We start from the raw sequence: 27,718 nt of genomic DNA, 5'->3' as shown, positions 1-27,718 counted from the left end.
TCATTATCCCGGTCAAATGTTGTAAACATCATAGTCGATATGTCATTATCCCGGTCAAATGTTGTAAACATCATAGTCGATATGTCATTATCACGGTCAAATGTTGTAAACATCATAGTCGATATGTCATTATCACGGTCAAATGTTGTAAACATCATAGTCGATATGTCATTATCACGGTCAAATGTTGTAAACATCATAGTCGATATGTCATTATCCCGGTCAAATGTTGTAAACATCATAGTCGATATGTCATTATCACGGTCAAATGTTGTAAACATCATAGTCGATATGTCATTATCACGGTCAAATGTTGTAAACAGCACAGTCGATATGTCATTATCACGGTCAAATGTTGTAAACATCATAGTCGATATGTCATTATCACGGTCAAATGTTGTAAACATCATAGTCGATATGTCATTATCCCGGTCAAATGTTGTAAACATCATAGTCGATATGTCATTATCACGGTCAAATGTTGTAAACATCATAGTCGATATGTCATTATCACGGTCAAATGTTGTAAACATCATAGTCGATATGTCATTATCACGGTCAAATGTTGTAAACATCATAGTCGATATGTCATTATCCCGGTCAAATGTTGTAAACATCATAGTCGATATGTCATTATCACGGTCAAATGTTGTAAACATCATAGTCGATATGTCATTATCACGGTCAAATGTTGTAAACATCATAGTCGATATGTCATTATCACGGTCAAATGTTGTAAACATCATAGTCGATATGTCATTATCACGGTCAAATGTTGTAAACATCATAGTCGATATGTCATTATCACGGTCAAATGTTGTAAACATCATAGTCGATATGTCATTATCACGGTCAAATGTTGTAAACATCATAGTCGATATGTCATTATCACGGTCAAATGTTGTAAACATCATAGTCGATTTGTCATTATCACGGTCAAATGTTGTAAACATCATAGTCGATATGTCATTATCACGGTCAAATGTTGTAAACATCATAGTCGATATGTCATTATCACGGTCAAATGTTGTAAACATCATAGTCGATATGTCATTATCACGGTCAAATGTTGTAAACATCATAGTCGATATGTCATTATCACGGTCAAATGTTGTAAACATCATAGTCGATATGTCATTATCACGGTCAAATGTTGTAAACATCATAGTCGATATGTCATTATCACGGTCAAATGTTGTAAACATCATAGTCGATATGTCATTATCGCGGTCAAATGTTGTAAACATCATAGTCGATATGTCATTATCACGGTCAAATGTTGTAAACATCATAGTCGATTTGTCATTATCACGGTCAAATGTTGTAAACATCATAGTCGATATGTCATTATCACGGTCAAATGTTGTAAACATCATAGTCGATATGTCATTATCACGGTCAAATGTTGTAAACATCATAGTCGATATGTCATTATCACGGTCAAATGTTGTAAACATCATAGTCGATATGTCATTATCACGGTCAAATGTTGTAAACATCATAGTCGATTTGTCATTATCACGGTCAAATGTTGTAAACATCATAGTCGATATGTCATTATCACGGTCAAATGTTGTAAACATCATAGTCGATATGTCATTATCCCGGTCAAATGTTGTAAACATCATAGTCGATATGTCATTATCCCGGTCAAATGTTGTAAACATCATAGTCGATATGTCATTATCACGGTCAAATGTTGTAAACATCATAGTCGATATGTCATTATCACGGTCAAATGTTGTAAACATCATAGTCGATATGTCATTATCACGGTCAAATGTTGTAAACATCATAGTCGATATGTCATTATCCCGGTCAAATGTTGTAAACATCATAGTCGATATGTCATTATCACGGTCAAATGTTGTAAACATCATAGTCGATATGTCATTATCACGGTCAAATGTTGTAAACAGCACAGTCGATATGTCATTATCACGGTCAAATGTTGTAAACATCATAGTCGATATGTCATTATCACGGTCAAATGTTGTAAACATCATAGTCGATATGTCATTATCCCGGTCAAATGTTGTAAACATCATAGTCGATATGTCATTATCACGGTCAAATGTTGTAAACATCATAGTCGATATGTCATTATCACGGTCAAATGTTGTAAACATCATAGTCGATATGTCATTATCACGGTCAAATGTTGTAAACATCATAGTCGATATGTCATTATCCCGGTCAAATGTTGTAAACATCATAGTCGATATGTCATTATCACGGTCAAATGTTGTAAACATCATAGTCGATATGTCATTATCACGGTCAAATGTTGTAAACATCATAGTCGATATGTCATTATCACGGTCAAATGTTGTAAACATCATAGTCGATATGTCATTATCACGGTCAAATGTTGTAAACATCATAGTCGATATGTCATTATCCCGGTCAAATGTTGTAAACATCATAGTCGATATGTCATTATCCCGGTCAAATGTTGTAAACATCATAGTCGATATGTCATTATCACGGTCAAATGTTGTAAACATCATAGTCGATATGTCATTATCCCGGTCAAATGTTGTAAACATCATAGTCGATATGTCATTATCACGGTCAAATGTTGTAAACATCATAGTCGATATGTCATTATCACGGTCAAATGTTGTAAACATCATAGTCGATATGTCATTATCACGGTCAAATGTTGTAAACATCATAGTCGATATGTCATTATCACGGTCAAATGTTGTAAACATCATAGTCGATATGTCATTATCACGGTCAAATGTTGTAAACATCATAGTCGATATGTCATTATCACGGTCAAATGTTGTAAACATCATAGTCGATATGTCATTATCACGGTCAAATGTTGTAAACATCATAGTCGATATGTCATTATCACGGTCAAATGTTGTAAACATCATAGTCGATATGTCATTATCACGGTCAAATGTTGTAAACATCATAGTCGATATGTCATTATCACGGTCAAATGTTGTAAACATCATAGTCGATATGTCATTATCACGGTCAAATGTTGTAAACATCATAGTCGATATGTCATTATCACGGTCAAATGTTGTAAACATCATAGTCGATATGTCATTATCACGGTCAAATGTTGTAAACATCATAGTCGATATGTCATTATCACGGTCAAATGTTGTAAACATCATAGTCGATATGTCATTATCACGGTCAAATGTTGTAAACATCATAGTCGATATGTCATTATCACGGTCAAATGTTGTAAACATCATAGTCGATATGTCATTATCACGGTCAAATGTTGTAAACATCATAGTCGATATGTCATTATCCCGGTCAAATGTTGTAAACATCATAGTCGATATGTCATTATCACGGTCAAATGTTGTAAACATCATAGTCGATATGTCATTATCACGGTCAAATGTTGTAAACATCATAGTCGATATGTCATTATCACGGTCAAATGTTGTAAACATCATAGTCGATATGTCATTATCACGGTCAAATGTTGTAAACATCATAGTCGATATGTCATTATCACGGTCAAATGTTGTAAACATCATAGTCGATATGTCATTATCACGGTCAAATGTTGTAAACATCATAGTCGATATGTCATTATCACGGTCAAATGTTGTAAACATCATAGTCGATATGTCATTATCACGGTCAAATGTTGTAAACATCATAGTCGATATGTCATTATCACGGTCAAATGTTGTAAACATCATGCCATTGTGTGAAGAGAGCCAGCCCCCGGCATTTCCTGTGTAGCCTCCAACATATAGCCTGTAGCCATCTGCCTCGCTAGAAATGTTGAAGCTGGAATACTTGGCGAAATAATTTTGTCCCACTAAAGACCATATCCACTCTCAGTTCTGTTTGAAGGTTTGATGTTAAGAGATAAATGTTCTCATTGCCCAGGTAAAATTTACCTGAACTAAAAAATGTTTAAGCCAACATGTATTGTCTTTGTAAATACATATTTTTATTACATAAATTTAAAAAAATATACCAATTGATTAAAAAACGTATAAAAACAACATCTCGTTAGTTTTATACAACCGTTCAAATTTATGATATCCAAAAAACACAAAATAATTATTTCCATATTAAATCGTCTAAGACGTAAGACAATATTTTCTCATCTATTTTAAAACTCTTATGAATAAATAATCAAAATATTTTTTTTTAAGTTCACTATGTGACCTACTTAGGTCGAGTCATTTTTATTTTGACATTGTATAATTCCTTATATGGAATGATGGTGTAACACCTGGGGTTTTTCCACTGACTTATTAAGGTGTTTGAGACATAGAAATTTTCCATTAAAATCTGATTGAATGATTCTGATCAGATGACTACCCCATAGCTCAATGGCTAAGATCTCGGCGCGTCACGGCGGCGGCCGAGGTTCGAATACTCGGTGAGAAACTGAGTAGAGTCTATGGTGCCTAGTGGTCTAGTGGCTTAGAAACTCGGCTTGCTGCCGAGTAGTGTGGCATAGTGGTTAGGAACACCACTAGTGGCCTAGTGGTTAGAACCACGTAAAGTGTCACACCATAGGAAACACAACCAGCACGATAACAGTAGCTCAAGTGGCCTTGAGTGATCTGTGAGTCTCCATTTGAGACTTGTCGCAGGCAGTTTTACCTTGATCAGGCAGCCGTCCATATTGTCCGGCAATAGATTCTGACCATTTGAACGTGAGAGAACTTAAGTCCTGTGTGTGCTACGCTTTCTTAAGTTGATTTAGTCTTCTAGTTTAATATTACTTGTCGCTAAGTAATTCCTGAAGCTACAACAGTGTTGTGTGGCCTGTGGCTATTATTAGACAGTGTAGAAATCTGTGATAGTGTTTTTTCCTGCATTTTGTAAGTTGGGTTTTTGATATTTTATACATTAAATATTTTATCTAGTTCATCTTTGTGTTCTGCCACAACTGTGTTCGCTGATTAAAAGGTCGTATGTAGATTGGATGAGTGTTAATTACAATAGTATCACTAGCTTCCCTAGACATTAAATCCGAGCCCTAGTGGGTCGTTGTGTTAAGTGTTCATCCACTTAGGCCGTAAGGTATTTGCATATGACCCCGAAAAAAGAATCCGGGGACGTTCTCCTTCTATTTGGCTGATAGATAGGTTAACGTTACAAAGTGGGGTCTCGCCGAGATTTAATCTGTCGTTCCAGTTGTTGGTTGTCAGTTAAACACTAAGTTTAGTCTGATCTAGTTGTTTTTTTATCCAGTGTAGCGCCGTGGTCTTACAACGCGCGCTTAGGCTAGAGTTATCTAGGTCAAATAAGCAGACGTGTCGTCCTACATTTAGAGGTCGAGTACACGGCCCAACGCTGTGTATTAATTTAAAGGATCTAGGCTTGTTGTGATTTTCAAGTTAGTGTTATGGAGTCTTTTTTGGCTAATCCTACTTTTGAAGAGGTCGAAAAGTTGAGTAGAAAAGTTTTGGTTAGTGTTGTTAAGGAATTGAAATTGGATTATTCTGTTACGCAGAAGTCAGAGGTGTTGAGAGATAAAATTGTTGTTCATTTCATTAATGAAGGAGTATTTGACGAAAGTTTGTTAGCTAGTGTGTTGCTCCGCGAGGAGAAATCTATAGAAGAGAGGGAGCTTCTATTAAAAGAAAAGGAGTTTGAAACTAAAAGTGCTCTAGAGAAGGAGAAAGTTGCTCTAGAGAAACAGGAGTTAGAGGCTAAAATTTCTTTAGATAAGAGGAGGTTGGAATTAGAGTTTGGTCAAGTTAGTGATGTCACTTCTCCGGTAGATCCAAAAAAGTTGTCGGTAGGGCAAGTGATTGCCAAATTTGGGAAATTAGTTCCTAAATTTGATGAAACAGATTTGGTCGTTTTCTTTAACTCGTTTGAGAGTTTAGCGAAGACATGTGAATGGCCCGAAACTTCCATTACTGCTTTATTGAGCTCTGTCCTTACTGGGAAAGCTGCAAAAACATACCAGGCACTCTCTCACGACGTTCAAAATAACTATAGTTTGGTCAAGACTGCCATTTTAAAGGCCTACGCACTGACGCCCGAGGCCTATCGGACAAAATTCCGAACACTCCGCAAGTTACCCACACAATCATATGTGGAATTTCTCTTTGAAAAGGAGAAAATATTTTCAAGGTGGCTACACTCTGAGGAAGTTTCTGAGTTTGAGAAACTCAGGTCACTTATCCTAAGGGAAGAATTCCTATCGTCCCTGCCTGAAGAGATACGACTACACATTCTGGATAACAAGATAACTGACATCCAGAAGGCTGCTGAGTCGGCTGACACATATATGTTGGTGCATAAGAAACCACCAGTGTCAGGAAACCGCCTCAACCCCGTGCTTCCCCTTTTCGGCAGCAATCCTCCTGTTGGCCAACACGTGAAGGCATTACAGTCCAGAGAGAAACCAAGATCAACTCTCAATCGTCGAGCAGTATGCCAGTTCTGCAAAAGGCCTGGTCATCATGTCAAAGACTGTTACAAACGTCTTCAGAATAACAGAGAGGTGGTGCGTACTTATGCGCACTATGCTCTATCCCCTCAAGCAGCCAGTTCAACTATGAACTCTAGAATTCAAAAGGACTCTAATCCTAAGTGTCCGCAAGAAGGTAGTCAAGTCTCCACACATTATGTGCAGTCACATTTTGACTGTTCTCGCCACCATCCAGTTTCTGCCGAGTCTACCGATCTCGAGGGATCGAGAAAAGTTGACTTTTCATCTTTTATTGCCGAAGCCATCATTAGCAAACCAGGAGATCCGTTGTCTCAGAAGAATATCACCGTTCTAAGAGACACAGGAGCGTCACAGTCACTCCTTTTGAAAAGTTCAATGGACATTACACCAGAGACGAACACCGGAAGGATTTCCATTATCCAGGGAGTGGGGACAAAATCTACTGTCGTCCCTCTACACAAGTTTGCCCTGAAACATCATCTCGTCGAAGGTGAGGTCATTTTAGGTGTGATAGATAGTATTCCAGTCCCAGGAGTACACCTACTTCTAGGGAATGACCTTGCGGGAAGCAAAGTATACCCCTGTACGGTTTCAGACCCTTTGTCAACAGTTCCAGATAATGATTATGAACTGTATCCTGCATGTGCGGTGACAAGAAGCCAGACCAAACAATTGGCTGACACAACGTCTGAACCACACCTACCATCATCGTCAAGAAATTCGACTCCCAAACTGGAGTCTATGCTTCCTGAAAACACAAGTCTGGGCTTACCCCTGAGGATATCTCAGGACGACATCATTAAAGCCCAACAAGTCGACGCGGAACTCAAGGCAACGGTCGAAAAATCTCTATCGTCTGACGATGGAGAATATTTCTCCGAGAACGGCCTCTTCTTTCGTCGCGCTATACCAGTGAATGCCCCACCAGCCGAACCATGGTTGGGTAAAAACCAGCTGTGGGTCCCTCCACCTTATCGGCATGAAATACTTAAGCTGGCACATGACCATCCAATGTCAGCGCACCCAGGTGTCACTAAAACGACGGCGAAGATCAAAGAACTGTTCTTTTGGCCCAAAATGAGAAAAGATGTGTCGCGTTACTGTAGAAGTTGCACGAACTGTCAGTTGGCCGGAAAGCCAAACCAGACAATTCCTAAGGCCCCTTTGAGTCCGATTCCTGTATTAGAAGAACCTTTTTCTAAAATCGTCATGGACTGTGTAGGTCCCTTGCCTAAAACCAAGGCGGGCAACGAGTACCTACTTACCTTTATGTGTTCAAGTACCCGTTTTCCCGAGGCGATTCCCTTACGGAACATTAAGGCAAAGACTGTAGTCAGAGCCATGACCCGGTTCTTCACTACCTTTGGATTACCTAGAATCGTGCAAACAGATCAAGGCAGCAACTTCGCCAGTCACCATTTTCAGGAAGCGCTAGCCAAGCTAGGCGTTACCCACATCACCAGCTCAGCCTACCACCCTCAGTCTCAAGGCGTACTTGAGAGGTTCCACCAAACCCTCAAAACCATGCTAAGGACATTCGCTAACAGTAACACCCAATGGGATGAGTCTGTTCCTTGGATTATTTTCGCCGCGAGGGACTGTGTCCAGGACTCTTTAGGCTACTCGCCTTTTCAACTTGTGTTTGGACATTCTGTCCGTGGCCCCCTGAAGCTGATACACGAACGTTGGACAGGTACCAGTGATCATCCAGTGGAAAACTTCGACGATTTTCACGTTCGACTGAAAGCCGTGTGCGAAATGGCTCACAAGAACTTAAGGAGGGCCCAAGTGAGAATGAAAGGACTGTATGATAAGAGTTCTTGTAAACGAACATTCAATCCAGGCGACAAAGTTCTTGTGCTAGTGCCTAATCTGGACAATGCGTTATCCTTGAGATATTGTGGACCTTTTACTGTGCATTCAAAATTAAGTGATTTGAACTATGTTGTCAATACGCCCGACAGAAGAAAGAAACAGACAGTGTATCATGTCAACTCACTGAAAAAATATTATGATAATTGTAACAATTTTCAATCCACAGCTAAAATTACTTTACCTGTATGTTCAAATGTTTCTGATGATGTGATACATGATAAATTGAAACCCCCAAAATTGGTAAATTCTTCCTTTTTAGATAATTTGAATGTCCACCTTATGCATTTGTCCACAGAGGAAAGCCATAGATTGTCTCAGTTATTTGAGACATTTCCCTCTATTTTTGGGGATGTCCCCAAAGAAGCGAAGGTTCCACCTCATGATGTAGACGTTGGTGACGCAAAACCCATTAAACAACACCCCTATAGAGTTAACCCGGAAAAAGCTGCTTTGATAAAAGATGAAATTGATTATATGCTCAAGAATGATATCATTGAGCCCAGTTTCAGCAACTGGAGTTCCCCATGTCTCCTAGTCCCGAAAGACGGTGGATCTTTCAGGTTTGTGACCGACTTTAGGAAAGTGAATGCGCTCACCAAAGCTGATTCCTATCCCTTACCTCGGATAGAGGACGTTATTGATAAAGTTGGTCAAGCTAAGATAATTTCCAAAATTGATTTACTTTCAGGATACTGGCAAATCCCCTTATCTGACCGTGCAAAAGAAATATCTGCTTTTGTAACCCCTAATGGTTTTTATAGATACAAACGTATGCCCTTTGGTATGCGAAATGCTGGTCAAACTTTCCAGAGAGTCATTAACTCTGTCATTGCTGACATAGACCAATGTGAGGCCTACATAGATGATATAGTTGTATTTTCTAATACTTTTGAAGAACATATTGTTCAATTGACTAACCTTTTTAGAAAATTGTCTGAAGTTAATTTTACTGTAAACTTACATAAAAGTGATTTCTGTAAAGCTTCAATTACCTATTTGGGTTATCAAGTGGGAACGAACCAAGTTCGGCCCATTGAAGCTAAAGTAGATGCTATTGTAAGGTTACCACCTCCCAAAAATTGTAAAGAGATCAAAAAGTTCCTTGGGATGGCTGGTTACTATAGACGGTTCTGTCAAAACTTTTCAGCTATTGCTGAACCTCTTACTGTACTATTGAAAAAGAAGCTTTAGCTTTGGTTTTATCATTACAACATTTTGAAGTCTATGTCTCTTCTTCAACCAATCCAGTCAGAGTGTTTTCTGACCATGATCCCCTGAAATTTACCTCTAAGTTAGGACAGACAAATCAAAGAATATTGAGATGGTGCTTATATTTCCAAAATTTTAATCTGGAAATTTCACACATTAAGGGTAGTGATAATGTTGTGGCTGATTGTTTGTCAGGGATGTAGGATCTTGTTGTACACATTGATCATGTGACATGCTTTGTGGTTCATTAGGACCATAAACAGGTTTTGTTTGAGTGTCACTCATATGAAAATGAGTGGTGTGAGTTTTGAATTTTTTTCAAAATTCCAATCCTGTTGAATATTTTGTTTATTTTCAGGTGAACCTTAATTAAAGGTGGTTTTTGATTATATGTAATCTTTTATAATAATATGTCTCATATGACTCAATTGATATTGTAGCTAGTCATTGAAATAAAGGTCTTACCCTGGCGGGTTTACCACTTTTAATATTCTCATGGAAAAATTGTAATACCCTTTCTTGAGGAATTTTGATGTATAATTACTTTTTGAAGGGTTACTCCCCTTTCACCAATTGTAAAAGTTGGAGTTACTTCCCTTTTATGTTCAGGGATATTTTCATCTGGTATTATGATTTTGATTGCCTACATTTGTAAAACATTTTTGTTATTTCATTGCCAGATTGGTTCCTTATGTATGTTTTTGTGGAACCTATCTGTCACTTCCAAAAAGGGAGGGGATGTGACCTACTTAGGTCGAGTCATTTTTATTTTGACATTGTATAATTCCTTATATGGAATGATGGTGTAACACCTGGGGTTTTTCCACTGACTTATTAAGGTGTTTGAGACATAGAAATTTTCCATTAAAATCTGATTGAATGATTCTGATCAGATGACTACCCCATAGCTCAATGGCTAAGATCTCGGCGCGTCACGGCGGCGGCCGAGGTTCGAATACTCGGTGAGAAACTGAGTAGAGTCTATGGTGCCTAGTGGTCTAGTGGCTTAGAAACTCGGCTTGCTGCCGAGTAGTGTGGCATAGTGGTTAGGAACACCACTAGTGGCCTAGTGGTTAGAACCACGTAAAGTGTCACACCATAGGAAACACAACCAGCACGATAACAGTAGCTCAAGTGGCCTTGAGTGATCTGTGAGTCTCCATTTGAGACTTGTCGCAGGCAGTTTTACCTTGATCAGGCAGCCGTCCATATTGTCCGGCAATAGATTCTGACCATTTGAACGTGAGAGAACTTAAGTCCTGTGTGTGCTACGCTTTCTTAAGTTGATTTAGTCTTCTAGTTTAATATTACTTGTCGCTAAGTAATTCCTGAAGCTACAACAGTGTTGTGTGGCCTGTGGCTATTATTAGACAGTGTAGAAATCTGTGATAGTGTTTTTTCCTGCATTTTGTAAGTTGGGTTTTTGATATTTTATACATTAAATATTTTATCTAGTTCATCTTTGTGTTCTGCCACAACTGTGTTCGCTGATTAAAAGGTCGTATGTAGATTGGATGAGTGTTAATTACAATAGTATCACTAGCTTCCCTAGACATTAAATCCGAGCCCTAGTGGGTCGTTGTGTTAAGTGTTCATCCACTTAGGCCGTAAGGTATTTGCATATGACCCCGAAAAAAGAATCCGGGGACGTTCTCCTTCTATTTGGCTGATAGATAGGTTAACGTTACAACTACATTCAATTATTTAATTTTCTTTTATTTCTGAAAATCTGGAATACACAAAAACAACACCTAAGTTTATGAAAAAGCAAAACTAGTACTAAAGAAGGTATACCTTTGTAAATTCAAGTATATATGTATATATGTTTATTACTATGGTATGTTTGAAAAGGTGTCAATTTTATCTATACAATTTGTTTGAACACAAAACATTCTACATAATTTAATATGTTTTTGTGTTGAATGTTCTATGCGTACCCAATTTACCCACACTCCCATTTTTCTTGTTGTATTTACCCACAAGGTGTGCCGTACGTGACAGATGAGTGTTGAGAACGGACATTTAAAAAAATAATGTAACATCATTGAATCTAAAACACACTAATTTAATTTTATTGTAAAGCTCAAACAGATTTTTTTTTCCAGAATAATTGATTATTGTAGTGAATTTGATTTTGTCTCTACAAGTGTATATTTTAAGTTAAATCTCGTTTATATAGCCAATTTAGACTCTGGCCTGTCGACCCTGGCCAGTCCGCGGTTTGGCCGGCCTAAAGTAGATATCAAGATAAGTTTTGGGCTTTGACCGATCAATAGGAGGCGATATTGGCGAATGCGCGCATTGGCCGACTTCGGACTTTGACCGTAACATATACATTTGTATTCAATCCATTGGCTTTACTTGTATTTTAAAACTTCAATTATATTTGGATAAATACTCTATTCTTGTAACACAAACCGATAGGTTTGAATACATTTGTATTGCGTTTAGCAAAAGACGATCTATGATTTCTATTTATAAATGACTATCTATAATGTCTTTACTTTATCAGATGGCGTTATAAGATGGCTTTGTCTAGCAGATGACGATCTATGATTTCTCTTTCGGCTGAAGTTTTATCTCACCGACGATTGTTTGAAACACTAGCTGTAGATCTGTAACAGTGTCTTTGTAGAAGTTACATCAAGCTCAGTTAAAATATATAGTTTAAAACATCTAGCTTAGTTAAAGTATAATAAGTTTGAAATATTACGCTTAAATAAAGTATATAACATATAAAATGTCAAGGTTAGTTAAAGAATAGAGGTTATAAACCATCAAGGATAGTTTAAGAATAGAAATTATAACACATGAAATTTAGTTAAAAAATACAAAACACAAAACATCAAATTTAGTTTAAGAATTTAAATATACGTCAGAAAACAATAAAGCTGTGTGTTCATGAGCATTGAATAAAACCAATTTTCAATCAATTATCACATGAACTTGTAATAAAACAAGAACGAAAATCACATAACATTAACTGGTTTATCAAACCGAACAAAATTAATTAAACATCACATCAGCGCTCATCAAAGCGAAAGGCAATACAAAATCCATGGCACTTTGAAAGTGTGGACCTGTAAACACAGTGGTTTTAAAAAAAATAATCACACATCGATCGAATAAAAAGTCTCGAGGCTATCAATGGGCGCCGGTCTAAGTAACGCAATACCCAACTGTTTCGGTTTCATGATAGATTATAGTGGTCTACGTGTAGTGCACTCCTTTAAACAAATGTAGATGGCAATGTTTAAATGGTGTGTCCATCTGCTTTTGATGACATGGCCACGTGGACGGGGAATATCCTGATTTATTGTGCAAACTGTCCCTCTACTGGGCAACCAATCAACTGTCCCTCTACTGGGCAACCAATCAACTGTCCCTCTACTGGGCAACCAATCAACTGTCCCTCTACTGGGCAACCAATCAACTGTCCCTTTACTGGGCAACCAATCAACTGTCCCTCTACTGGGCAACCAATCAACTGTCCCTTTACTGGGCAACCAATCAACTGTCCCTCTACTGGGCAACCAATCAACTGTCCCTCTACTGGGCAACCAATCAACTGTCCCTCTACTGGGCAACCAATCAACTGTCCCTCTACTGGGCAACCAATCAACTGTCCCTCTACTGGGCAACAAATCAACTGTCCCTCTACTAGGCAACCAATCAACTGTCCCTCTACTGGGCAACCAATCAACTGTACCTCTACTGGACAACCAATCAACTGACCCTCTACTAGGCAACCAATCAACTGTCCCGAGTTAGGTAGACTCGTGTCGACCAACAGCACACCACCTCCAATTTGAAACATTAAAAGCATCTTACGAGCGGTAAATGCCCCCACACCTACACTAATCACGTCTACCAAGTAGCAATAATATACTTTAACTGCGATACCTCCAGTCCACCATTCCACCAAGGTCGCGGTATTCTTAATACAACCCATATTGTTATTATATTTTTCCTTTAAGATAAAATAATGTAAAACATACAATTGTGACAACATAAATGAAAGCTTATAAAATATTTTATATTCGATACAGATAAATAAACAACATGATTAATTTAGCAAACGAAAATTGAAATTCATACTGATATTAAACTGATCTGAATTTCATTTCACTGAATGTCGCATTAGATCTGGGATTCCAGTATAAATCGAGTGTACCCCAAATAGCGTTTAGATGACAGTTCCTACAATTTCCAAACCACCACGCTCCGCGAGAGGAAACTGCACAGTTAATGCTCGAGTTGTCATTATCGCGGTCAAACGTAGAAAACCTCATACCATTGTGGACTGCTAGCCTGTCCCCGGCATTTCCTGTGTAGCCTCCAACATGTAGCCTGTAGCCGTCTGTCTCGCTAGAAATATTGAAGCTGGAATATTTTGCGAAATAATTTGTGCCACTGAAGGTCATATCCACTCTCAGTTCTGTTTGGCGGTTTGACGTTAAGAGATAAATGATTTCATTGCCCAGGTAAAAATTACCTGAACTAAAATCACCAAACCCATTTTTATATTCTGTCCAATTCCTGTAAAAATCTACAGTCCCAGAAACACGTCTTTGGAAAATGGTCCATCCTCCACCGTCTGACACTGTGTCACACATGACCTGAAGTTCAGATGTTAGGATAACTAAAGGTTGGGGGGCACTGCTATTTACTCCTAAGCAGGGATCTAGATTGCCTGTTAAAAGAATAAACTATTTATTTTGCTTATATATAACTATATATATATATATATATATATATATATATATATATATATATATATATATATATATATATATATATATATATATATATATATATATATATATATATATATATATATATATATATATATATATATATATATATATATATATATATATATATATATATATATATATCATTTGGGTCATGAACAAGACGATGCAATACGATTTTCTAGCTCTCCTCACGCCCTCTATATCGCTCTTAATGCGTGCGTAACAGGCCATTTTGCTACCAGTCTGTTGAGCTGTGGTTCACCCCGAATGTTTATAATCGTAGAGTCGGGTCGAATTACTGACGGCTATTAGGGGCACATAATTGAACTTTTAAGCGATTTTAAACTAGGGGGAGGTAAGATGTTCTGTTTGATCTTTTAATTGAAGTCTTTATACTGTCACCACGGACGGCAGCTTTCACCGGGACAGGGTTAGGGTCGGAGGGAGGGTAGTGTCAAATTAACGAATTATATATTTCTGAAAAGTAGAAAATAAAACAACTAAATAGCGGCGTATGCTTACTGTGCGGGTCAGCTCGTTTACTTAATGTTTTAAGAGAGCAAGGATGTATGGGTGGGCATACATAAAAAAAGAACGTGTAGATAATATTCAATACACGCTCATTGCTAAACCATATTAAACAAATCATTGTCAAATAATGTTTTCGCTTATATTCAGATAAATAAATGATACATTTTGTTAAAGTAGAGTAAAAAACCAACTAATTCATTAAAAGATATAAAATTCTGCCAGGGGATGTAATTAAAAAAACATTCAACTTACTCTAGATATTGCTATTTAAGTTTAACAAGTATAAATGCAAATTGCGCGGATGTCCTAGAATTTTTTTTATAATTCACGCCCAGTTAAAAAAGCGTTTGGGTTTGTTTTTGAGTTTGTGTCGGCTGTGGCATTTGCATTTGTGTTTTCTTTTGCTTTTGCATTTTTTTCAAATGTCTTAGTATTTGCGTGTTTTTTTTGCGTTAGCGTTTGTGTTTCGGTATTGCATTTGAATTAGAGTTTGAGTTTTTACTGTTTTTGCGTGTTGCTCTTGTTTTTCTTTTGCATTTGAGTTTCTATTTTTTTATTGCATTACGATTGTGTTTATGTTTGCGTTAGTGTGTGCGTGTGTATATATGATTGCGGTTTGAGATTGTGTTTTTATGTGTTTGCGCTTGTGTTTGTGTTTGCATTTATATTAGCATTGTGTTTGAGTTTACGTTTGTAGATGCGCTTGCGTTTTCTTTTGAGTTCATGTTTGTATTTTAGTTAGCAATTATTTTTGTGTTTGCTTTTGCATTTTGATTGAGCTTGTGTTTGTGTTTGCTTTTTGTCTGTGTTTGTGTTTGATTTTTTTTATTTGTGTTAACATTTATGTTTGTGTCTGTGTTTGCTTTGTGTTTGGGTTTCCGTTCGCTTTTGTATTTGCATTTGCGTTTATTTTTTGTTTTTTGTGTTTGTGTTGTGTTTGCGTAGTGTCTGATTTTGTGCTTGTGTTTGAGTTTATGTTTAAGTTTGTGTTAAGTTTGCGTTTGCGTTATTGCTTTTGTTTGCGTTTGCGTTTGCGTTTTTGTTTGAGCTTGTTTTTGAAGTGTTCCCAATTTGTTTTTATTTTTAAGAGTTTCACCTTGACGGAACATGGGTTTGCAGCTAGTTGTAGTTTTTGCCTATAGAATGAATGTCTAAATAAAATAATAGGTGACCAACGCTAAAGAAACGGGGTTTGGGAAATGTTGATATACCACTAAACGTATGGTGACTCATCATATGCAATAAACGATGGTCAACGCCTGCCATTCAAATCCACATCAGGATTTGTAAAAAAAACAAGTATGATACAACGGACGGATTTCCCTATTATTTGGCACTTTTTAAGCGTACGATTTAGGGCAAAGAGAAGTGCTGGGATGTTCATTCAACCATCAATAAGAAAGTAAAAAAGGAAAACATGCGCTAATTTAGGAGGTCATTAAGTCATCCTAACCAAAACATTGGGTTTATAAAATGTGTTGCCAATAAACAAGTAGTGGCTTATCACATGCAACACATAACCATAAATCGCGTACAATAAAATGTATAAGAAATGGCAGAAACCATATAACTTTACTTCACCTGTACACAACTTCAAGTCTGTATCTGATATGGAACCATCAGACAGGACCGTGATGTTTCTGGTTGTGTTACAGAACTTTCCACTTGAGAAAATTTTTCCCTGAACTTTTTGTTGTGAAGCTTTCAGCGGGACCAGCCAGGAACCTGTTACATTAAACAAAATTTATACAGTTACTATTAAGATTAGGAATTAGCTATCAAATAGTTGTAAGTATATATTCACTAAAATCTGATTTTTATTCACAACAGTGTAGACCGCTTTTCTCATTTAAGGGTGATGGATTTGGTCATCTACAAAGCATTAGTTGTGACGATAACCCAAACACAGACATTGTTAATTCCGATTCCCGAACTATCACATCTAGTCACACGCCTCTACAAAGAATTAAAGTTGTATTCGGCTAACACGTTGTAAATTGACATTTCCCACTAGGTGTAGAAAAAGGTGCAGTTAATCATAACACATCTTGTATCACTGGTTTCCTTTAAAACAAAATAGAATTGTGGTTATGTGTTAGTGTTGGTTATAGGTTGAGCTACAGCTTCAAAACAAGTTACACAGGTATTTTTTTTAATTTCTGCGCCAAACTTTTGTAATTACAATGATCTATGATTTATTTGCTAAAACGTGACAGTTGATGTCGGTCCATAATTCCTCTGGTTGTCATCTCAGGACATTAAGAGCTTTTTAAAACCTAAACATTTAAAACATGTGAACTCACCCAAACTACAATGTCTTGTGGTTTCGTTGTATATGTAGCTGTAGCACGTTTTGTCGGAACTTGAACAAAGATGGGCGCAGGACAAAAGGCTGACTTGGTCAAACTCTACATTGATGGGCAGTGTGGTCACGTTTGTGTCATCAACAGATTTATACTGGGAGAGTTGTATTGGGTCTATTGACTGGGCTTTAAGCGAAGAAAAAATGTAAAGTTTGAAATTGTATTGTTGGAAGGTAATGCACAAACTCGCTAATCTGCATGACTCGAGTTCGTTTACAAGACTGGATTTTTATACAAGCCTTAAGTCAACTTAATATGAAGGGCCTGCATAATTTTTTATCGTGCCTAGATCACTGAAGGAGTAAACATTTGAAACTGTTCTGCGTTACGGAAATGCATCCTCGTTACTAATAGGCTATATTTAACCTTCAAAAGAAAGTTTATTAATTTACGTGTATTAATTTTGAAAATCAAAAATTATTTTTATGTAAGTTTTAGTTTGTTCTATAAGAAAAGAACACTTATTTTAGAGTACATTTGCGTTCTCCACACATATACATTGCATTTTTTACCATGTTTGGTATGGGCCAACGAAGATCTAAAACACATTTAAAACAAACATAACCAACCTTGTAAGAGGATACACTGGATTACCGTAAAGACTACGACCCACATTGTGTAGCTGGTCTACAATCCTTCCAAAACTTGTACTGTTTTAAGACTTGTAACTCTTACCTGTTTATAAAGTAATTTTAAATTTATGCAACAACATCTTACATACGGGTCGTGCACTCATTAAATTAACGTAGAATACTGCTAGTGCATTAATAAATTAATGTGATATACGGCTGGTGCACATACAAATTTTACATCTCATCAAGAAGTAAAACGTCGACTAAATTGTCTAAATACTCCTAGTCTGTGGACGGTATATGTCAAATGTTAAAACATTTTTTGATTAGTTTTCTCCTTTTATAAAACAGCACTTGCACAATCAATTATTATAATAATGACTAATCTATACAGATCGTTGAATTATAGTTTTAAATTGCAAATACAAAAAAGTGCTCATCGGGTTACACTTGATATACATTTGTCTGTATTTAAGTTAAAAAATGGCAATTCATATTGAATATTGACCAAGTTGCCTCGCGACACAAAAATATTTAGTTAACGTGTAAGTGCTGCTTTATGTTGAATGTATATATTCTGAGAAGAGTGTAGACTGTTGATTATTGGGCATGTCATGTTTTATAAAGTTGGCTGCAGGCAATCATATAATGTAAAAAACCAGAGTAGCCATATTGTTAACATTATCGGGCAGAAAAGAACAACGGGACAGAGTAAAGCTATAGGACAGAGTAGAGCCACGGGACAGAGCCACGGGAAAGAGTAGAGCCACGGGACAGAGTAGAGCCACATGACAGAGTAGAGCCACGGGACAGAGTAGAGCCACGGGACAGAGTAGAGCAACGGGAAAGAGTAGAGCCACGGGAAAGAGTAGAGCCACGGGACAGAGTAGAGCCACATGACAGAGTAGAGCCACGGGACAGAGCCACGGGAAAGAGTAGAGCCACGGGACAGAGTAGAGCCACATGACAGAGTAGAGCCACGGGACAGAGTAGAGCCACGGGACAGAGTAGAGCAACGGGACAGAGTAGAGCCACGGGACAGAGTAGAGCCACGGGACAGAGTAGAGCCACGGGACAGAGTAGAGCCACGAGACAGAGTAGAGCCACGGGACAGAGTAGAGCCACGGGACAGAGTAGAGCCACGGGACAGAGTAGAGCCACGGGACAGAGTAGAGCCACGGGACAGAGTAGAGCCACGGGACAGAGCCACGGGACAGAGCCACGGGACAGAGTAGAGCCACGGGACAGAGTAGAGCCACGGGACAGAGCCACGGGACAGAGCCACGGGACAGAGTAGAGCCACGGGACAGAGTAGAGCCACGGGACAGAGCCACGGGACAGAGTAGAGCCACGGGACAGAGTAGAGCCACGGGACAGAGTAGAGCCACGGGACAGAGCCACGGGACAGAGTAGAGCCACAGGACAGAGTAGAGCCACGGGACAGAGTAGAGCCACGGGACAGAGTAGAGCCACGGGACAAAGTAGAGGCACGGGACAGAGTAGAGCCACGGGACAGAGTAGAGCCACGGGACAGAGCCACGGGACAGAGTAGAGCCACGGGACAGAGCCACGGGACAGAGTGAAGCCACGGGACAGAGTAGAGCCACGGGACAGAATAGAGCCACGGGACAGAGTAGAGCCACGGGACGGAGTAGAGCCTGATCACGTATGTGTCCTCATTAATGACATAGCAAAAACATTGCCTACATACTCACTAAGCAAACAGTATTGTGTCAATAGATATGAACACAATTGCAGCTTGATTCAATTGTTATTGATGTATGATTAATTTTCGATGCCAATAAAGAACAGTTCACGTGACAAGGTCAAAAAAGTGGTATCATGGTTCACCAATATTGAATTGTCATTCGCTTTTAGAAAAAAAATGTGTTGTCGTAATAGACTAGTTGCAAAGCTTGTATTTAGACAGGCTAAAACAAATAATTCTTTTTTTTTTTTTGGATTTCAGTTTTTTCTAGGTCAGTTACTAAGGATACCATTCGATGAATAAAACGGTATAAAAATGAAACCCTATGGAAAAAAAATCAATGCTTGGGAGCCGGTCGTTTTCCCGAAATACATTTACACAAATGCCGTTTGCACAAAGGCCGATTTCAAGAATGGACACTTGCCCAAATTCGACGAATGCCTAAATGGACAATTTCCCAAATTCGACTAAGCCCGAATCCCTGCCGATTCGATTCTTCTCTATATACGTTATAAAAAATCGATTACTTTCGTTTTAAAAAAAAAAAACTGTACACTTAAGTCACCATTGGCAACAATGATCTTTAATTATATTGAACAAAGCGCGAAATCTGCAGCGTCTGCAGATTTCGATTTAGCGCCCTGGGCTTTCCTGTAGGTCTTTATACACAGTGCGATAGGGAATGGATTAGTTGGGGCGTCATAGTCGCTTATTAAATTAAATCAAGCGCGGCAATTCGGCGACCCGGGCTATACCGTGAGCCCTATGGCGCTTAAGTTAATTTTAAACAGTGCATCAGACTATCGATAGTCATTTATAGTCACTTCCCAAATAGAATCAGGCGCTTTTGTCAGCACAACAGCAGAGTGCGTATTTTATGCTTATTTTTTTCACTTGGATCAAAGCAATTCGCAAGATGGTTAAACAACGTGTGTATTCAAGATAGATAAAATTTGTAGCTATCCATTACTTGAGAAAAAGAATTTACTAAGACCAGTCATCCAAATTGGATAATGTAACTAGGTTAGGGGTATATATTTCATTTATCCGTAAAGTAAACCGTCGTCTTAAAGGGGGATGAGGGTGGGATTTGTTGGTACGTCTTGATTGGGTGGCGTATGATTGATCAATAATCGATTTACCGATAGCTTGTTCTAGACCTTTTTCTTTCCTTCAGCTTGGAAGGTAAATAAAACATCTTTCAACTGCTAAAGAATGTCAGTTTACCTTAGCTACAATTGTTGCATCAATTCACGTTTAAATCGTTGTGCTGCTGGCGTTTTTGTTTTCTAAACGTTATGACTAATTTGTCGTTAATTAAAGAATATCTTTAGTAGAGTGTTAGAATTAATGACCTCTACATTAAATAAAAATATTTGACGTCATGTTTAATCGAATATTTAGTTACAACAATACACATCGAATTAAAAATTGTTTTAATATTTAACATCCATCTGTATTATGTTTTATAAAATGCAGCTTTTTTTACCGTCTACAAGTAACATAACTCTGTTGTTTTACATAGTATAGTGATATAAGAAGAAAAATAAATACTTGTATTCATCTTATTATTGGTTTCATAACAAAATAAAAGATGCATTAAAGAAAAATGTAAATGTTTATGGTAGTACTAGAATGGTTTACAATAGCTATAAAATTATTATTGTGATAATACTGTAGCTTGCATGGGTAATTTAAAAATCACAGTTGTGTTTCCTTGATACATTTAAACGTGCAATAAACATGTATAAATAAATATGAATGTATCCTTGACTATATATTTCCATTTGTACAGGTTCCCGTGACAATATGTGTCAAATTATGCAGGTGTCCCTCTTGACATGTGTCCAAATGTACCATATATATATATATATATATATATATATATATATATATATATATATATATATACATATATACATATATACATATATACATATATACATATATACATATATACATATATACATATATACATATATACATATATACATATATACATATATACATATGTGTGTGTGTCTAGTGCCATACTTTATATTTGTAAACGTTTTTTTTTCAGGTGTCCTTATCTGAAAGTATCTTAATCAAATGGTCCTGTGTCATAATTGTCATACTGTTCCAATGTTCTAATGGTCCTTTGTTCTAATTGTGCTTTGTTCTACTTGCTCCATATTATATCGCTCTTATGTTAAATTGATGTTCTGTTTTACATAGGATCTATAGAATGCACGGGTGACAAAGGCGCGCCTGGTTCGATTCAGTGAATGATTATAGTAGCCCACAGTTCACTTTGTGTAGGCGTCACGTTGCTCAAGGTGGAGCCCGGATGCACTGGGATATACATGCGCCGGTGATCTTGGTACAGTTAGACGTTGAAATCGATAGTTGCTCTAATCCAGTGCTCTATATATAAAGTGAGTGTAATCTCCCCTTAACTTTCTCAAATATTCTTATATAACACAACTTGGGATATTATGTTTTTATAAATTGTTACATACTTAAAAGTAGAATATAATCTCGTACATAAAAATAATTGCGCACCAAGTGAACAGAAAACAATGCGCGTCTAATTGAGCAAAACATTAATACTTTATAAATTCATATTTTTTTTTTTTTTTGACAAATTGGAAAATACGACTTGGTCACCGGATATTACTCAAAATTATATTTTTACTTATTTTATGAATAATCGTCTATCTATCAGAAACAGTACTTAAGTAGAATAAGTGCTACTTCCGGTTACCGAAATCGCTACAATGTTTATGCAGAACTACATGTGTTATACTTCATAGAGGTCTAGCAGAAGATAGCAGTAACAGAGCATAGTGTAGTAAAGTAGACCAATAGAATTTCGGGAAACGACCGGCCACGTTTGACGGTCAGATGACACTGAAGCGGTGATAGGTATCGGTAGAGAACGGTCGGAGATTATGGAGAGAGTTGAAATGTAGATGGTGCTAGGGATGTTTTCCCCCCTATGTAATTTTGTTTAATGAAAGGTAATATTTTTGTTGTCTATCAAAGAAAGTTATTTTTTGCTAAAGGACTAAGGTTTTTTTTCCAATTTTGTACATCCTACATGACGTTAATACAAACGATACGATTTAGAAAGAATGCAATATTATTTCTTTTTCAAAAATATTACGTTTACTTGACCAACAACGATATTTAAACGTTTAGATGAATATTTTATTAGCAGCATAAGCTAAATCGCTGTATTTTTTTTTCAGTTGATGCTAGGATTTTGTCTGGTGTATCAAAGTTATAGCATTTGCTTTGTTGATAGCCTGCATTAACTATAATTTCTATATTAAAAAAAAAAACATTTGTAGGCTTAGGTGATTTACCTGTCAAATATAAAGTGATAATTCTAAAACGTTTGCTATACTAATATATTAATAGTAAGAACATTGAACTAACGACTTTGGGACGGGAATAGAGGAAGTCAAATAATTACTCAATTGACACGTTAACTAAGCAACAGGAAGAAAACCTTTTGAACTATTATAGGTAGAAGAAATTAAATGTATAATAAATGCAGCCTAAACTGAGTAACAGACATGATTAGCTCGTAATAAATAGGCAGTAACTAGTAGCAGGATGCAGTAACAAGGGATAGTCTCAGAGGCGTAGCCACCCTTCCTGGCACTCGGGGACAAAACTTTCGATTTGCAACCCCCTTCAAACTTTCGATTTAAACCCCCCCCCCCCTCAAGTTTTCGATTTGCACCCCCTCCTTGGACTTTTGATTTACACCCCCCCCCCCCCTTTCAAACTTTCAAATTCTTTTTCCAACCCATTTTTGCGTCCCCCTAAGGCGCCCGGGGATAAATGTCCCCCCCCCCCCGACTTCCTCGCTACGCCTCTGCATAGTCTGAATACCACGTATGAAATAATAAATAAATTTTTCAGTCAGCTGAATATAAAATACTTCAATGACCTCAATTACGGCCTGTAAAAAATACTAAATCATTGTACTACTAGAAATCATAAATATAGCTTTTTTGTTTTTGTTTGTCTGTTTTAGTAGTTTATTTTTTTTTATTTAAAGACGATAATTAATGTGTTATTTTATCCATTCGTAAAAACACTTTTTTAATTATAAAAGTGTAGAATATATACTTTATTTACTTATTTTGGCAAGAAACATGGCTTCCATGGCAGACTTTGTTGCCTAACTCTTTTATCAATTTTCATTAGAATACTCTTGACTGTTATATTAGTTCAGTATACAATAATTGTATGTAGATAAACTAGGTTTAATCTGTGGGAAAAAAGTAGGCCAAACTTAAATTAATTAGTTAAAAAAAAGGTAAACAGACACAATACATAATTGCGTTTCTTTATTAAATTCATTTGATATAAATCTTTGTTTCTTAGCAATAGAATTGGTTACATTAGAATACATACTTTGGCTTGATTATATATTCAGTAAACATGTATTTGGAGGCTTAGACGAGTCGACAGCATGTTAGAAACGTTTTTTTTATAAAGTTGCTGGACCGAAACCAATGCTATTATAGATTTATTTTGTTGAGTTTTTATTTTAAAGTATTTCAGTTTTTTAAAAAGACAAAAGCATATTGGCTGAGGTATGAGGTCTTTTTAGATTTTTGTTCAGTTTTGTGTGACCATGTTTGACTGTCGGGAGCGAGAGGGGAAAGATAGTTTATGAATGAACTCGAAACCCACAGCTATCCAAGGATAGAGCGTAGTCTAGTGTTGCTAAAAACTAAACAAAAACACAAAAACACAGAAGTAAGCTATATGTGAATTTATTACAAATACTTTGTTACCTCGAACAATAGCTTAGGGTTGCAGCTTTAAAATTTAAGAAATATTAAACTGATCTAAATTTCATTTCACTGAATGATGATTTATACTTCTGGTCCCAGACGATACCTGTTAGATTAGTAGCACCCCATACACCGTTAAGGTTAGACCAGTAGCAGCTATCATACCACCACGCTCCGTGCCAATATTGTGCACAATTATCGGTGCTATAGTCATTGTCTCGGTCAAATGTTGTAAATTTCATAGCCTTGTGGTAAATCAATGCTTCTGTGGCATTTCCTGTGTAACCACCAACAAATAGCCTGTAGCCATCTGCTTCACTTGAAATGTTGAAGCTGGAATACTTGGCGAAATAATGTATATCATTGAAGATTAAATCAACTCTCAGTTCTGTTTTGTTTTTTGACGTAAAAAGATAAATATTCTCATTGCCCAGGTAAAAATTACCTGAAGTAAAATCACCAAACCCATTTTTATATTCCGTCCAGTTTCTGTAAAAATGTACAGACCCAGAAACACGTCTTTGGAAAATGGTCCATCCTCCACCGTCTGACATTGTGTCACACATGACCTGAAGTCCAAAGTTTAGGGTCACCAAAGGTCGGGGGTCAATGCTGACTACACCTAACCATAGATCGTGCTGGCCTGATAAATAAATAAATAATTTATGTTGCTTTTTATGTATTTCATTTAAGCTGCGTTTTATGAGTGAAGAGAGGGGTTGAGAGAGATGTTCACACAACTACCAAAAATATAAATCATCCCATAACACTGTTTGAGTAGTTAAGGCACCGAAGAGAGAGTGATGTGTCTAGTTCTAAGTGTTGTAAGGTTCGCCCACCCCCTCTCCATGCCTGACCACAGACAAATGAATCCTTCTATGTGGCTTGTGTTTGGTCACGAACACGACACAGTTGTTAGTTATCTAGGAACTACTGCAGCCCGGCCGGTGACCTTTACTCTGGAAGATAACACGCCCATTGATGCTGTGTTAGCATTAAATTAATTTTGGAATTTATCTCCTAGATCAGGGGTCTCCAAACTTTTCAGCCCGAAGGCCGTATAAACTATCAAATATCAGGTCGGGGGCCAGAGTTTCTTCAGGCATCTCTTAGGGGTATAAAAGCCCCCCGCCCCCCCACCCACCCCCCCCCCCCAAAGAATATATACAAATGTCCCCCATCCCTCCCTGGAGAAAAAAAGTCTGAAAGAAATACTGTCGGTTGCCGACAACACACTCGATGTACAAGTTTGTTTTCAAATTGTTCTTCACAACTGGTATGTTGTTCCAAAATTCGAAAGATACTTCAATGCAAAAGTTTTAATATTAGGAAAGTTTTCCTTGGGCACAAACTTATTTTAAAAAAAAACTTATAAGAAGCCCACCCGCCCTTCTTTGAACTTGTCTCTAGGTCATTTTTTTTGCTTGCAATTTAGTGACCAACAGCTATAGTTCATCTGGGCTTCAAATGGGTTTTGAAACAGTCTCACTTCTTCTGCCCTTAAATCCAAGTGAGAAAAACGGTGCTGAAACTGCAGATTGAGGTCCTTGATGAACATTTTGTCCCGTCGACAAAAAGATCTCCACGGGCCGGATGAGAGAACCTTGCAGGCTGCATCCGGCCCGAGGGCCGTAGTTTGGAGACCCCTGTCCTAGATGAATAGCTGTCCCCAGCTATAGAGCCTCATAGCTGGGGGCGAGGGGGGGAGGGGGGTTCGAACTAAGCATACATTAAGTATACCGACCACACCACGCAGAGATTCGATTATATAAAACGTATTAGTCTATATAAATTAAGACACATTGTAAATTGGTGGGAAATCAATAAGAAGTGAAAACACGTGTCATACAATAAATGATGTTAGAGTGCAAATTAATTGCAATCCATCAGAAACAGCAGAGACAATACAAGATGCTTCATATCACCTGTGCAAAACAAGAAGTCTGTATATGAGATAGAACCATCAGACAGGACCGTGACGTTTCTGGTTGTGTTACAGAACTTTCCACTTGAGAAAATTTTCCCCTCAACATTTTGTTGTGACGCTTTCAACGGGACTAGCCAGGAACCTGTTACATAAAAAAAGTATATAAATGTAAAAAACAATATTAAGATAGGTATTATATAAAAGTAATTGAAAAAAAATATTAAGATAGGTATTATATAAAAGTAATTGTAAAGCAATTGTTGATACATAGTACCTTATATTTTATTCGAGTGACCTAATTATATGGGGCAAGAATTACAAGGCCCTCTATTAAAACATTTAATGAAATTAAAAAAAAAAAATATTGGTTTGTTTTTTCTTTTTTTTTTTTGTTGGTCTGTCGTTCGATCGGTCGGTCGGTCGGTCAGTCAGTCGGCATGATTAGAAAATAATGCCCACGTAAAGAACATAAAAAGGGTCCATAGACTAGCGCGGAAAATATTACTTTAGATAGGACATTTTATATTTATTTTTTAAAAATGAAATGAGAATACAGTTATGTTAAATTTGATGTCCGATTGCATTGTAGTAGGGTCTTGACCCACGTGCCAAGTTTGAAAGAAATTGGTCGGTTTGAAGGGCTTGAAATTTCGCTCGCCAGTTTCGATTCAAAGAGACAAGATCCCTAGCAAACAAGTTATATTGATTTCATTTGGGTAACTGACAAGAGGGTATTGTTCTAAACTCCTGCGGCACACATTGGTAAGGATAAAAAATGGTTTAGGGATTGCTGGTTAAAAATAGCAATAAACAATGAACGTAAATGTTTATGGAGTTCAGTGTGTACAGTTGCGGACGTGTTGGGTAAAGGCTGGCCAGTCTCCCACTCGTAGTTATATTGGTACATTTATGTTTTACAGCATAACAAGTGAAAGTCTACACATGTGTGAATGTCGTGAACTCACGCCAACTACACAGTAAAATATGTGAACTTACCCAAGCTACAATGTCTAGTGGTTTTGTTGTAGATGTAGCTGTAGCACGTTTTGTTGGAACTTGAACAAAGATGGGCGCAGGACAAAAGGCTGACTTGGTCAAACTCTACATTGATGGGCAATGTGGTCAAGTTTGTGTCATCAACAGCTTTATACTGAGTTTGTTTTATTTGGTCCATTGGCTGGGCTGTAAACGGAGAAATTCTGTTAGGTTTGAAATGTGACGGTTCTAATGTAACAATTGGGTTGTGAAGTATATAAAAACACGGCTAATCTGAAATGTGACGGTTCTAATGGAACAATTTGGTTGTGACCTACAGAAAAACACGGCTAATCTGAAATGTGACCGTTCTAATGTAACAATTTGGTTGTGACGTATAGAAAAACACGGCTAATCTGAAATATGACGGTTCTAATGTAACAATTTGGTTGTGACGTATAGAAAACACGGCTAATCTGAAATGTGACGGATTTAATGTAACAATTTGGTTGTGACCTACAGAAAAACACGGCTAATCTGAAATGTTCGAATTTAATTCCTAGACTCAAATCCTAGGTCGGTGGTGG

At 37.3% G+C, this 27,718-nt stretch overlaps 3 protein-coding genes across 3 annotated transcripts in view; 1 reads left to right on the top strand and 2 right to left on the bottom strand.

Moving 5' to 3' along the window:
• LOC131946838 (ankyrin repeat domain-containing protein 50-like) overlaps positions 1 to 27,718 on the top strand; it is a 162,531-nt gene that overhangs the window by 45,358 nt on the left and 89,455 nt on the right. The window lies entirely within an intron of this gene.
• On the bottom strand, positions 13,390 to 16,700 carry LOC131946842 (ficolin-1-like). Its single transcript, XM_059307813.1, has 4 exons — positions 16,664 to 16,700; positions 16,369 to 16,512; positions 13,794 to 14,192; positions 13,390 to 13,436 (listed from the first exon to the last, which is right to left on the bottom strand). Exons 1-4 carry the CDS (start codon positions 16,698 to 16,700, stop codon positions 13,390 to 13,392), a joined length of 627 nt encoding a protein of 208 aa, XP_059163796.1.
• Positions 24,254 to 25,787, bottom strand: LOC131946840 (ficolin-2-like). Its single transcript, XM_059307812.1, has 2 exons — positions 25,673 to 25,787; positions 24,254 to 24,872 (listed from the first exon to the last, which is right to left on the bottom strand). The coding sequence occupies exons 1-2, from the start codon at positions 25,785 to 25,787 to the stop codon at positions 24,274 to 24,276; spliced, it is 714 nt and encodes a 237-aa protein (XP_059163795.1). The 3' UTR covers positions 24,254 to 24,273.

The sequence above is a fragment of the Physella acuta genome, unplaced genomic scaffold (assembly GCF_028476545.2).
Source record: "Physella acuta isolate Inbredline_101_S28 unplaced genomic scaffold, ASM2847654v3 ptg000572l, whole genome shotgun sequence".
In the NCBI taxonomy this organism is placed as follows: Eukaryota; Metazoa; Mollusca; class Gastropoda; family Physidae; genus Physella; species Physella acuta.
The sequence above is the reverse complement of the archived record's forward strand: the minus strand, read 5'-3'. Positions and strand labels throughout refer to the sequence as shown.

Coding starts and splice junctions, on each gene's coding strand:
- LOC131946842 (XM_059307813.1), bottom strand. CDS start 16,700: ATGTCTGTGTTTGGGTTATCGTCACAACTAATGCTTT. Junction 16,513..16,663: donor ATCGTCACAACTAATGCTTT/GTAGATGACCAA, acceptor TTAATGTAACAG/GTTCCTGGCTGGTCCCGCTG. Junction 14,193..16,368: donor AGACTTGAAGTTGTGTACAG/GTGAAGTAAAGT, acceptor TTCTTTTAACAG/GCAATCTAGATCCCTGCTTA.
- LOC131946840 (XM_059307812.1), bottom strand. CDS start 25,787: ATGTTCATCAAGGACCTCAATCTGCAGTTTCAGCACCGTTTTTCTCAC. Junction 24,873..25,672: donor AGCCCAGATGAACTATAGCT/GTTGGTCACTAA, acceptor TTTATTTATCAG/GCCAGCACGATCTATGGTTA.